This window comes from Apis mellifera, linkage group LG9 (assembly GCF_003254395.2).
Source record: "Apis mellifera strain DH4 linkage group LG9, Amel_HAv3.1, whole genome shotgun sequence".
NCBI classification, from domain to species: domain Eukaryota; kingdom Metazoa; phylum Arthropoda; class Insecta; order Hymenoptera; family Apidae; genus Apis; species Apis mellifera.
In genome coordinates this window covers 10099657-10113203 of record NC_037646.1, presented here as the reverse complement: position 1 = coordinate 10113203, position 13547 = coordinate 10099657, and the positions used below count along the sequence as shown (strand labels likewise).

The 13547-nt window shown below is 40.7% G+C and overlaps 2 protein-coding genes across 3 annotated transcripts; both read right to left on the bottom strand.

Annotated features, from left to right (window-relative positions):
* Positions 1-40: 40 nt before the first annotated feature.
* On the bottom strand, positions 41-3266 carry LOC102654008. The gene is made up of 5 exons (XM_006561879.3): positions 2921-3266; positions 2414-2825; positions 1676-2221; positions 403-843; positions 41-330 (listed from the first exon to the last, which is right to left on the bottom strand). Exons 1-5 carry the CDS (start codon positions 2924-2926, stop codon positions 143-145), a joined length of 1593 nt encoding a protein of 530 aa, XP_006561942.2. The 5' UTR covers positions 2927-3266; the 3' UTR covers positions 41-142.
* An 881-nt stretch (positions 3267-4147) lies between these two features.
* LOC102653932 lies at positions 4148-12319 on the bottom strand. Of its 2 annotated transcripts, XM_006561877.3 has the most exons (3): positions 12060-12319; positions 11937-11985; positions 4148-8687 (listed from the first exon to the last, which is right to left on the bottom strand). In XM_006561877.3, exons 2-3 carry the CDS (start codon positions 11961-11963, stop codon positions 4497-4499), a joined length of 4218 nt encoding a protein of 1405 aa, XP_006561940.2. In that variant the 5' UTR covers positions 11964-11985; positions 12060-12319; the 3' UTR covers positions 4148-4496. The 2 variants fall into 2 exon arrangements, with proteins under 2 accessions (XP_006561940.2, XP_026298717.1); XM_026442932.1 differs by having other exon boundaries at positions 11937-12319.
* Between the last annotated feature and the right edge of the window lie 1228 nt (positions 12320-13547).

Below are 13547 nucleotides of genomic sequence, written 5' to 3'. Positions count from 1 at the left end.
AATGAAAAAAATCGTTTAATTATTATAACGTAGATTTATGTAACACGTATATATAGAAACAAACGTAATATACAAATAACACAACAAAAATTGGAACAGATATAATTGTCCTTCGAATATTAACGCAGATGAATCGTGGATCTTATAATATCGTACGTCTTCCAAGTATCTTATATCCAAAACCTCCTTCGTATATATTCGTTTCAGGTACTAAGCTATACCCTCCTGTATTCCGTGAATCTTTGTAATACCTGAAGTTCCTTTGACTTCCTTCGCTCGAAGGATCTTCGACCTCGTAGATGTTCCTCCCTCCTTTCCCGTGTTTCATTTCTTGAATTTTTACAATTTATTACTTTACAAATAATTAACTTGAATAAAAAGGAAAGAAGAAATAGAGCTTACTTTGTTTCGATAATTTCGCTTTGTACGACGCATCGAATTCCTCGTCGAAATTTTTATCGTAATATTTAGCCGCATTCTCGTCTCTCTCCTCTTTCGTCTTCCGTCTTTCGTAGTCACGTGGCTTGTCATCGTACGTTTCACCCTCTTCCTCCTCTTGCCGATCGTAGTAAGCTTTCGAGGAAGTGTCCTCCGACAGATACCTGGCCGAAGACTCGTCGTCATCGTCGCCCGAATAATCACGATTCTTCGAAACCGATTTCTCATCCCCACCCAATTTATCACGATTCGAGTATCTGCCAAACTTCTCGTCGTATTCCTTGAATGGAAACGACGTGGAGGGCTTAAAGTCACCTTCCGCAGGCGGCGCTTTAAAACTCTTAACCTCGTAATCATCGTTATCGTCCTGCGAATTTGCCTCATGTCTTTCAGGAGGGGTATAACCTGTTCAAAAGAAATCGAATTTATTCTCTCTCCAAATTTTTCAATTTAATAATAAAATTTTATAATAATAAAAAAAATAATTATTATTTTAATTATTTTAAATACTATTAACTTATAAATTAATTAATAATAAATTAATTCTTATTAAATTAAAATTTACTAAATTAAAAATTAATTTTCTATAAATTAATCTAAAAATTATCATTAATAATATAGAAATACATATAATTTTATCCTATAAATAATATTTATCATTAAATATTTTCTAGTCATAACTAAAATTATACGAAATGAATAAATAAAAATTGTACCAACAATTAAATTAATTATTGAAAAATAAATTATTTTTCTAAAAAAAAATATTTCAATAATTAAATCTTTAGAATAATAACCTACTAAAAAAGAAAATCCACATAAGCTTAAAATTAAAAAAATTATAATTATTCTTTTTAATGGATAAATATAATATAAACGAATATCCTGATTATTATATAATGTATATACCTACCAATACACATAAATATTAATGATTTAAATATTGCATGAATAAATAAATGTAAAAATACTAATTCAGTTGAACCAATTGATAATATTCTCATTATAAATCCTAATTGTCTAAGAATTGAATAAGTAACAACTTTTTTTAAATCTAATTCTAAAATTTGCAACTAACTCCACAAATAATATTGTTAATCTAGAAATTTTATTATTTTATTATTATAAAATTTTAATATTAAATAATTATTATTTAATATTTTTTAATATTAAAAAATAAAAATCAAATGACACGATTAACAAATTCAATAATAATAATCATCGATGATTAACGAACCATGATCGTCGTCATCAGCTTGATCGCCGTCATCTTCGTCGCTCCTAGGCGGGGGTCTGGGTTTCTTTTCGTCGATTATCTCGACGTCTGATCGAATTTCCTCCGCCTGGCTAGGAGGAGGTCGCCCCGAGTTGTCAACAGGTTGGACGATACCGTGGCCAAATTGGAATTGTTGCTGTGCCTGGAGGGGTTGATAAGCCGTGGTTGAAAACCCGGCCACGGTTGGATAAACCTGGATTGCCGCGCCTTTGTAGCGCGGGAACGGCGCGTTGTTGGCCAGGGTGGAAATGGGGATCACTTGGCCTTGAAAACTGGGCAGCAGAAAATGGGAGCCCAGTTGCTGAACGGCGTTTACCTTTTCGCCCGTCCCCGCTTCCCCGAAATTGAACCGATTGTCTTCCACAGTTGGCTTCAAAACTAGCTGGTTCTGCAAGTTGGACAAGTACGAGGGAAACGAGGCTTTCTTATTTTGGAAAATTGGCGCGTACGTTTCGCCGGATTTCGGTGGATAATTAGTCTTGTACACTGGAATTTGTAACTTTGTACCTGTGAAGGAAGAAGGGATTGAATCAAGACTCTTCGATGATTTTCTTTCAATTATTCGATATAAGTAATAAAATTCCGAATTAAATATGATAATTGAATGGAACATGGAGGCCAAAAATGAAAATATCCGTTTCACTTGCATACAGAAAAGCTTTGAATCACATTTAATTTATTATTAATCGAAAATTTTACCTGCAGCCACGTTCTGGTTGTATATCTTTGCTTGGTTTACCGGTTTGCCGAAATTGTCGTCGTTTGCAATTTTGTAGCCGGCAGATATGGTAAATAAATTATCGGAATACGGCAGGAACGGCACGTTCTGAGTCTCAAACGGTGGAACAATGTACGACGATGATTGTTTGAATATATCACCGTACATTGGCGAATCGATGGAACCAATTATAGGCTCCTTTACAATTTTGGCATTTTTGTAATTCGATCTTGGACTACTTTTCTCCACGTCGATCGATCGAGGTTTACCGTCCCGGGGATCATCGTGGCTCGTCTCGACGATCCCTCGTCTCGGTCTCGCGAAACTTGCACTGAAAAATTCAACCCCTGTAGCAGAGTTGAGCGCCGATATAAGTAGGACGGTGAAAATAATCTGGAATATATTCGACGATGATATAAATGATCGATGTCGCGGAATTCAATTAATTATCTCGAATCGAGTGAAATCGAATAGAAGAATGGACGTACCAGCATGACGCACCACCGACGTTCGATAGATAGTCGCCAATGTTACCTGTTAAATGTCTGCGACGCACGATCCTCGAGATCTTTTATATTCGGCGATTAGCGATGCGAGACAAACCGAATGGGTTTGGCTTTTCTATAATCGGCAAAAAACCTTGTCGAGAAAAACAGTTCGAGTGTTAAATCGACTCTCCCCCGGCGTGTCAACGACCCGGCTCCTCGTTAATTTATATTTCCTCGATTGCATACCTGGCGCGCAGTCAATGATCGTCACCCGTGACTCTCAATATTTCGAAGCGATATCGTTCGAAGAGGAAAGCGAATTGCATATCTTTCAACGATAGATTGAAATTATATCCAATTCGTTTTCTTAAATTCTTTCTTTCGTTCTTTTCCATTTCTTTCTAGTATCTCGACATTTAAGATTTTTTAAAGGGAGAGAAGAGAAATTATCGAAAGTTTTTCGAGACTTTTAAAAAACTTCTCGAGATTTTCGAGAGGTTTAAAAAGTTTCGAGAAATTTAAACGAAACTTTCGAGCGAGTGAATTTCAACGAGTGAAATAACAAGACGTATCGAAAACGTTGCTCGAAGGGATTTCGTAAAAAGAAGAAGAAGAAGAAGTAATAAATTATTATCTTCTTTTGAGATTGAAGGGATGAAGAACCCGAAGTAACGATCAAGTTCACCGGAAATACAATTAACTGACCGTTCGTTCTCGAAGAAATTGCTCGACCATATTATTCCCAGGCCGTGTCGCAGGCCGAAAAGAAAAAAGTTTCTAATTGCTTTCCAACTATAATTTCTAGTGAAAGTTATATCGCTACGGATATATTCCAACGCGTGGTCTCCGTTTCAAATTGAATCCATCATGATTGGCGCAACGTGCGCAGGAAATTGAAAGAAGAATCAGCGCGTCGATAATTCGCAAAAAACGGGAGCGTAAAGATGGCGTCGATTACGTCACAGGGATTTGTTTCTTTTTTTCTGCAGAAATGGTTGGCAGATCTTTGTTGCACGATCAATGGTGCGAAATCGTCGTCTTTTTTACGTATCACGCTTTTTAATCCAGTGGAAAATATTTTTGCCATTTTCTTACAATACATTGTTGCGATATTGTTTTGAAAAACGGCTCACTTTTCTGCACTTTGTCCGAAGAGAAAAGTAAAAGTAACCGAAGGTCGGTAAAAGGAGCGTAGGATCGAATAGATTTGATAGAGAAGAATAAAAGTAAACTCACATTTTTTTCGTTTATAGCAAGTAAATATATACAGCAAACGATAGCACCTTAAAAGTAAACAATTGCAACTTTTCCTTCAGTCTCAATTTAAAACTCTTTTTAACTCCAAATGATCTCTGATTAAAAATAAATTTTTTTTTCTCATTTCTCTCTCAATTTAACAATGAATAGAATACAAAAAAAAAAGAAATAAGAAGATGAAGAAAAAACAATGGATAGACTTATTCGTCTACTTGGTATCAAATTTTTTGCGCATTTCATTATCTTACCAATTTCTACGATTAGAAAGAAGTGTATTTACTCTACAAGACAGAATTCATCAGAATTTCTTTGTACAAATTCAAACTTTCCTCTTCTCCGGCAAAGATATCCGAGAATTGGATATCCCGGCGTATCCCAAATCCGACATCTTTTTAAAATAATCCCTCAAAGCATCGTCGTAAAACTTTTGCTGCATTCGTTGCTTCTCCGTCTCGAAGAACTGCTTCAACTGATCCTTGTCCCGAAAATAGTTGGGGGTATCGCCGGCGGGCAGCTGCTTGTTCTTCATCAACATCCCGTAAAAATTATGCATCTTGGGATTGTTGTGCGCGCTCTCCTTCCCCTTCTCCGTCCCTTTCAAACCCGTTTTGGAAAAATGAGACGTTTTCTCGCGCGAGAAGGGCGATGCCGAGCCGAGGTGAGAATCGAACGGCGAAAAACCCTTCCTGAACTGTCTCGAATCGTGCATATTCCCATATTTGGAAAGTCCGTCTACGCGCACTGGCTCGACATTCGACCCAGAAGCCTCGATACCCCCCGCCTTAGAATTACTCCTCGGATGCGATCTTGGCCCGTGTTGTTGATGATGCTGATGATGATGATGATGATGGTTTTGATGATTGTAACTCTTGTATCTGCTCGACCCAGGCCGTTTCTTCCCCGGTTTGTCACCGGCTTGGAAATGATTCTTCCCTCGATGAGAATTCAATTGGGGCGGAGTCAAAAACTCGTATTTGTTGTCCCTCGGATCGCCCAAATTGTAATTGTCCTGTTCGTTGGGCCTGCGATGTCGGTGTGGTTTATTATTAGTTCCGTGAAAATTGTGCAACGAATCCGAGGGATTCTTCTTCAGCATCTGTTCCAACGCAGCCATCAGCTCGTCCGGCTTCCTGTTGGCCAACTCCGTCGTCCTCACCTTGGTCTCGCTCGGATCGGCATCGTGGTTCTTCTTCTTCCTCGAATCCAAGGACGCCTTCAATCGTTGCAACTCGTTCCTCAACTTCGATATATCGGAATCGGTGATGTTGTACCGGTTGTACAACCCCGTTTTCCTGTCGTTGTTCCATTTCTGGGTGTTGTAAATAGTTTTCAACGACTCCTTGAACATCTGCTCCGCGTACGCCTGCAGATCCGAGTTCAGTTTCGGTTTGACAAGAAGCTCGCTCTGAGCTGAGAAGCTCGGCTTGAAGAAGTTGCCACCAGGCAACAACGGGACGAGATTCAGGTTCTGTTGAAGAGGTTCGACGGCGTGCAGCTTACTGTTGAGGGCGTTCTGACTTTTCACCACGTCCACGTTGGGCACGAAGTTGAGCGGATTGTACACAGGCCTGTCCCGTCCCAGGTACGACTTGGTGGGATCTACGTTCGTGTTGGACGCTCGATTGTCGTCGACGGAGCGCCCCTCCGTCGTCGAAACCGCCCCGTTTTGGATCGGTTCGACGGTCGAGGACAGGAGGGCGGGTCTGGCCGTGACGAAGCTGGTCGTGGCGAACATCGGTATCGAGGTGGTCAAAACTGCGGCCGGATAGTGCATCGTCTCGTACGTATTTATGATCGAAGCGTCGTGAAACGTGGCCGGTTTCATGTTCGGATTTACGATTTCCACGTTCCTCGTCCCCACGTGCGGTAGATGCCCGCTACCTATCACAGTGTTAACGTTATCGGTGCTGTGACTGCCCGCGCTGTCGATCATTTGATACGCGAGAGGCGGGAATTTGACGTTTCTCAAGTTCGAGGCTGCGTTATCCAGCTCGCCCTGTTTCGCCAATCCTTGACCCCCACTCGCCTCCACCGTATTCCCTTGGAAGGGAACATTGGAAGGGGTGCTCGCGGATAGGGTGGTGTAGGTTGGCAGAGGTTGCAACACCGCAGGCAACAGATTGGTCGTTTGAACGTAGGTCGTTTTCGTCCTCGACGGAGGAATCGCCTGGTGGTAGAAGCCTGCCGGTTGCACGACCTGGGCCGGTTGCTTGACAATTTGCTGCCCGTTCGAGTTTTCCAGATAATAAGAATTATCGTTTTGGCCGTGATCGTTGTGGCCGACCGCCAGGCTGGCCGTGGCCAAGAAATTCGTGTCCGTTTCCGGGAGGAGGGCGTTTTTACCTTGAGATTCCGGCGTAATCAGATTGATCTTGGTGACCGGTATAGCGTGAGCCGTAGGGGCGATGGTGGGAAGCGGTTGCACCTGCAAATTACCATTGCTAACAGGATTCTGGCCGTGCATCCCGTGAGGGTTCACCTGGATATAATCGGAGCCCGTGACCGGCGTTTGCACCAGCGTCGAGAGGGTTTGAAGGGTCGGTTGTGGAAGTATCAATCGTGGAGCGTGATTGGTCGACACGTGATTCGAGGGATCGACCACATTTGTACGAGTCGCGTCCTGAATCTGGAAATTGGGGTTGGGGCTGACCGTGAAAACAGGGGCGATCGTGGTGGACAGGTATTGCGGTTTGAGATTCGGGGGGAATCTGTTACTCTGTTGGCCGTTCGCTTGCGGGAGAACCGCGTGCATCGAATTGCGAAAGTTCCCCTGGCCGACGATAATGTCTGGAAGGGGCGTGGACACCCTTATCTTCCCCTCGTTCCCCCCGGGATTTATCGAGGGCGATGATGAAACGATGTTGCGCAAAATTGCGTTCGAGACGTCGAACCCTTGGCTGCTCCCGATCGCCGTTGCGTGGTCGAAGCTCGTAGGTACCAGGTTCACCTTGACGGGGACGATCAGCTTCGGTTTCTCGAGTTGATCGATCTCGATCCCGCTCGAGTGCGATATCTCCAGATTCGGGGATATTTGGTTCCAGCTGGTGCTCGGCTTGAACTTGACGCTCTGCGACTTGGCGTGCCTCGTCTCCGACAACCTGCCGTCGTATCTAACGTCCTCGTAGCTGTCCTCCTGCTCCCGATGCCTGTCCGACTCGTCCGACCACGAGTTCCCTCCTCTCACTCTTTGTCGATGAACCTGCCTAGACCTCGACGAGTGATGCTTCATCTTGCCCTTGTGCTCCGCGCTGTCGTCCAGGGAGCCCCGATGCTCCTTGGGAAGCCTCTTCGAGTTGCCGTTCGGCCGCCTCCTGTTCTTCTGCTGCGCCTTTCTCGGCCTCTCCGTATATTCCACGTAATCGGTGTCGTCCGACGTGTCCCTCGAATCCTCGTCGTTTTCGAACCTTCCGTCCCTGTTGTTCATCGTGTAACGATGCGACACCTCCGAGCTCCCTTCGATGATCCTCGAAGTTCGGTAATCGTCCGTGTCGAGATCGGATATTCCGGACGGTTGATCAAACTTGTTGTAATTCGGTTCGGCGACCACGACGGGCCTGGAAAATTTGTGGCTGTTCGTTAGTTGAGAGGAGGAGGAGGAGGATGGCGGAACGTCGTTGTTCGCGTTGGTCTTCAGAAAGGCGTCGACCTCCTGGTTCAGCCTTGGAAAGGACGACGCGGATGGCTCGTTCTGGCCGCCGTATCCCGTGACATATCTGTGCTGTTCATAATTGCCACCCACTTTCTCCCTATCGTGACTCCTCTTTCTTTCTTTATCCTCGGCCGAGTCGGCGGAGTAGTAAAAGCTGTACGGATCGTCCTCGTTGCTTTTCGACGAAGGCGAAACGACCGTGCCGTAATTTCCCACGTATCCTTCTAACTTTCGATCCTTGGTTTGACCTCTCGATCGTTTCGACGATTCGAGAATATTGCTCGTCGACTCTTCGTACAAATTCGGATAATTGGCTATCTCCGGCGTATCGTTCCTAACTTTTAACAGATCGAAATCGTTCTGATTGCCTTGATACTCGAACGATCTACGATTCGCGTTCAAATTAGAAAAGTTGAGCAGTATTCTCGCCTCGGTCGAGTACATGGGATCGTTCACGAAGTCGTCGCTCTCCCCCGCCTCCTCCTTCCTCTCCTCCCTTTCCTCGATCCTGCTCGAATTTTCCTTCTCGTTCAAAGAATTGTTCTCGTTCAAAGTAACGTTCATCGTTTCTTTTCCCTTCCCCAGAGCGGAGCGGCCGAGCTGTTGGCGCGGATCGTACGGCGATGCCGACGTGGACACCAATATAGGAACGAACCCGTTCGAATTCTCGTAGTGGACAGTGGTGTCTATCATGGATGTTATCAACTGGCCTCGAAAATTATCCCGCCTCTGCTCCACCTTCCCCGCCACCTTTTGCGCCACGTTCTCGGACGCGGTCGCTACCTGATCGAACGCCGCCTCATCCACCTTCTTGTTTCCCGCACCTGTTACGCGTGGCCAGCTCAAAGATAAGAGAACGACCTGCATCGAACACGAAATATTTGTTAATCGAGGTCGATCGTATTTAACGAACGATAGAAACTCGTTGTGATAAAGTTTAATTAAGAAAGGAGCATGAATTGAAATCAGATTTGTGGAAATTTTTTAAATGGCTCAAAAATAAGAGAACGATCTGCATCGAGCACGAAATATGTTAATCGAGATCGATCTTATTTAAACAGTTTAATAAATGATAGAAAAGATAGTACGATATGGATGGAAGTATAAAGTTTAGTTAAAGGGAAACCATAAATTGAAATCAGATTTGTGGAAATTTTTGAAATGGCTCAAAAATAAGAGAACGATCTTCATCGAACACGAAATATTTATTAATCGCGATCAATCATATTTAATCAAACAGTTTAATAAATGATAGAAATGATAGTTCGATATGGATGGAAGTATAAAATTTAATTAAAGGAAAAGCATAAATTGAAGATGTGTGGAAATTTTTGAAGTGGCTCAAAAATAAGAGAACGACCTGCATCGAACACGAAATATTTGTTAATCGAGGTCGATCGTATTTAACGAACGATAGAAACTCGTTGTGATAAAGTTTAGTTAAAGGAAAAGCACAAATTGAAAATTTGTGGAAATTTTTGAAATAGCTCAAAAATAAGAGAACGATCTGCATTGAGCACGAAATATTTGTTAATCGAGATTGATCTTATTTAAACAGTTCAATAAATGATAGAAATGATAGTTCGATATGGATGAAAGTATAAAGTTTAATTAAAGAAAAGTATAAATTGAAGATTTGTGGAAATTTTTGAAATGGTCAGCTCAAAAATAAGAAAACAATCTGCATCGAACACGAAATATTTCTTAATTGTGATCAATCATATTTAATCATATAAACAGTTTAATAGTTTAACAATGATAGAAATGATAGTTCGATATGGATGGAAGTATAAAGTTTAATTAAAGGAAAAACATAAAGAAAATTATGAAATTACACATTATGAAAACACATTATGAAAATTTTTGAAATGGCTCGAAGATCAAAGAACGATCTGCATCGAGCACGAAATATTTATTAATCAAGATCGATCCTATTTAAACAGTTTAATAAATGATAGAAATGATAGTTCGATATGGATGGAAGTATAAAGTTTAATCAAAGGAAAAGTATAAATTGAAACCAGATTTGTGAAAATTTTTGAAATGGTCAGCTCGAAGATAAAAGAATGATCTCGAATACGAAATATTTGTTAATCGATCGTATTTAATCAAACAGTTTAACAAATGATAGAAACTCGATATGGATGGAAGTATAGAATTTAGTTTGTATTATTGGGGAAGCATAAATTGAAATCAGATTTGTTGAAATGGCCAGCTGAAAGATAAGAGAACGACCTGCATCGAATATGAAATATTTGTTAATAGAGGTCGATCATATTTAATCAAACAGTTTAACAAATGATGGAAACTCGATATGGATGGAAGTATAAAGTTTGGTTTGCGCTATTGGGGGAGCATAAATTGAAATCAAATTTGTGAAAATTCTTGAAATGATATATTGATTGGAAATGATAATGTATCGAGTAACGTGTAATTTGAGTGATAATTACCCGAGATAATTTCGAATATAATCTCGTGATTTTTGTTTGAAATTATTTCGACGATTATTCCTTCCCGTTAAATATGGAATTTGTTTAATTAAACTCCTCGACGCTTGAAACGTCGTAATTTTTCCCGATTCGACGGAAATCGATTTGTTTGAAATTATTCCGATCGGTTATTTCTTTCGTCCGTTCGGTTTCGGAAAACCGAAGCGAGTAACAAAATCACTCGTTAGTTGAAAATAAATTATTCCGCGTGCAAATTAATATTTCATTCATATTTTCCGAATATTGAGAAATATTATTTCGCATAATCGTTCCTCGTTTAAATTTCAAATCGAATTGCCTCGGATCTGATTAAATCGTAGGTGATGATCGCATATCTCGAATTTTATACCCAACACGTTTATTTATATCGCGAGTGAACGCCGATTATTCATTAAATCCCAATTTAACCAAAATTATAAGAGATATATGTGAAATAATTATCCGAGATTCCTATTAAAATCGATCGTTACGCTCGAGGAGAGAAATTTTTAAATTTCCCGCTCGCTTTATACGCTCCCCTCCGCTGCCCCGAACAATTTCGAAGAATTATGGACGATCGCACGGATTAATCGCACTGCGTTTTCTACTTAAACGCGTCCCCGTAAAACTCGAACGCGTTCGAGTTGGCGAGGGCCTTGTGCAAGGATCCTCGAAAGAAGAAAGCGCTAAACCGATAATTGGGAATTTAAGATAATACGAAACCGCTAAACGGAATGATCGGTGAAAATAAGTGGCAGTCAAGGGGACTGACCTAGAAAAAAAACGGGCAGGCTGGAAAAGTAAAATGCATGCGTGTACTATTATGACAATCAAGGACTGAATGTGCACGGGAGCAAATCCATAGAAACTTTCTCACCGATTTGGAAAACAATTTGATCGAATCTTTTGGACAAATTTTTCCTTCTAAATGAAAATTATTATATAATTTAAAATTGTCACATCTATGATCGAATTTGTTTGAATCAACGGTTGGTGAAATAATCGGTCGTTTTTTTTTAATCAATGGCGAGAATAGAATAAGATTTAATCAGATTTAATAAGTTAAGAAATGAGTGGAAATTAGTTTTTATACGTTTAGAGATTTTCTGTTCTACTTTCGAGAAAAACGATTCTCGATACGCGCGAAGTTTCAATGATCGATTCAACCGAAAGAAAGTAAGATCTTTTTTTCCTCTGATTAGCAGACTCGAGTAGGCAAATTAAGAAAGGCTTTTGGTGTCGAAATGTGAAGAGAGAAAGAAAGTGCTCCAATTACACCGATCTACGTGTCTGTTATTTGGATACACTCTATAAATTTTATCGATGTTTTATGTTTAATTTTTCGGATAAATATTAAACAGCGTTACGTACTACTTTTATTATAATTCCTTCCACGTGTTAATTATTTCCCGTGTATGTGTGTGTTTTTTTTTATTCGAGAAAATAACAGAGCGAAACATCGGAGTTTCGAGTTGAATAAAGGAAGCGTAATTTGTTAATTGCGAATTCCAAAAAAAAAAAAAAAAATATAACGCACAATTTTTAGAAAAAAAATCTTCCAACTCCGTCAATAATTCACACGGAATCGATTTTACACTTGTACTTAAAAAAAATTTATGCATAACATCGCGTTACTACTTACGAGACAAAAGAACATTTTCCTATCCATGGTAGGAGCACCGTTTGCCCCCCTAGAACAGAAAACCACGATTAAGATGGGGCGAATTTCACTGAGCTTCGCGTAGAGCACATCGATGATCCCGACCACGATATTTTACTCCAATCCCCTGTGCCGAGTAATCCGAAAAAGACGTTGCGAGGTGGATCTCCACGCGAGAACTGAGCCACATAGTAGATACGCGATTTTCTTTATACACTCTGGTAGCCAAGTGAAAAATATCGTTCTAAATATTATCCTGTACTCCACCATCAAGAGGATACTTTCATTCGCGACACGCGACCAACGTTGGGAAATTCTTGTCCATTTTTCTGCTCAGGATCTACTACCGTCCATCGTTAACGCGCCAGCCGTTCACTGAAAGAAGAACAAGAACAAGAAGAAGAAGAAGAAGAGAATTTACATCTATCGATCACATTCCACACATTTCCAAATCCGATAAAAAAATATTTTTTAATTAAGTCAATCAGAACGATATCCACACACACACAAATCGATCTATCTTGTTACTTGTGCTCGTAAATTTTATCGCGCCATTTAATCACACGCTGGCGGTAGAAGAAGCTGACTATATATTTCGAACAATAAATAATTTTTCTTCGACGGAATCGATGCCATCAGATATAAGGAGAATAAGTAATTGGATAAAGATTCGCCTCGGATGTGGTCAGTAGTTTCCCCGCTGCGTTTTATGCGCTCTGAAACACACGCATTATGCGCAGCGCGCCGCCACCTCCTCCTAGATGCAACCGGGCTGGCACGATAGAAATGGCCGACGCCGATGATACCGAGCATTCTTCTCCTCTATGCTCTCGCGACCGCGCTCACAATCGTCACAGTTTAATGCCTCGCGTTTAATTGCTCTCCTGCGCATAACAGGAGGAGAGATATTATCGTCGCCTTTCATTGTGAAAACGTGGAATTAAGCGCGCCCTACGCGACCATCGCACATCTCTGCTTGTTGTTCGTCTACGGATTAACAGATAATTAATGCTAATTGCCTTCCTTTCGCGAATATTTCAACGGTCTTGTTTTTTTTTTCTTTTTTTTTTTTTTTGTTTTCCTTCCTTCGACGCTGCCTCAAAGCGTTGAAGAATAATTATTATTCTTTATCGATTTAGATTTTAGATTTAGATTTGCGTTGCGTGTTTATGCATCGAGACAAGTTTGTTGTTTCGATAGCGATGTTGATGTCGACGCCGGTGTTGCGAAGAACGAGTTTCGAACGAGTCATTCATTTAGGCACATTTACGAGCCTGCCTTTTTCCACAAGCGAGAAAAGTACAAGCGAGATGTGGATACGAGGTGTTTTCATTAGAAATTAGACGCGAGTTTTTACTTTTCTCGAATATTTTATATCGACCGCTTTCAGGTTAATTAGATGAGCATGCTGAACGTCTATTAATCACAGGGAGATATTGGGTGTTATCGAGGAAATTTTGATGGAGATTGGGGATTGAAAGTAACGAAAGAAAAAAGGAAAAAGAAAATGATCTTTATCGTTTTGAATTCGCGACGAATAAATTCAAAAGAGAAATTTCTTTCTTAATTTTCACGGAATTTTCGTGAAAATAT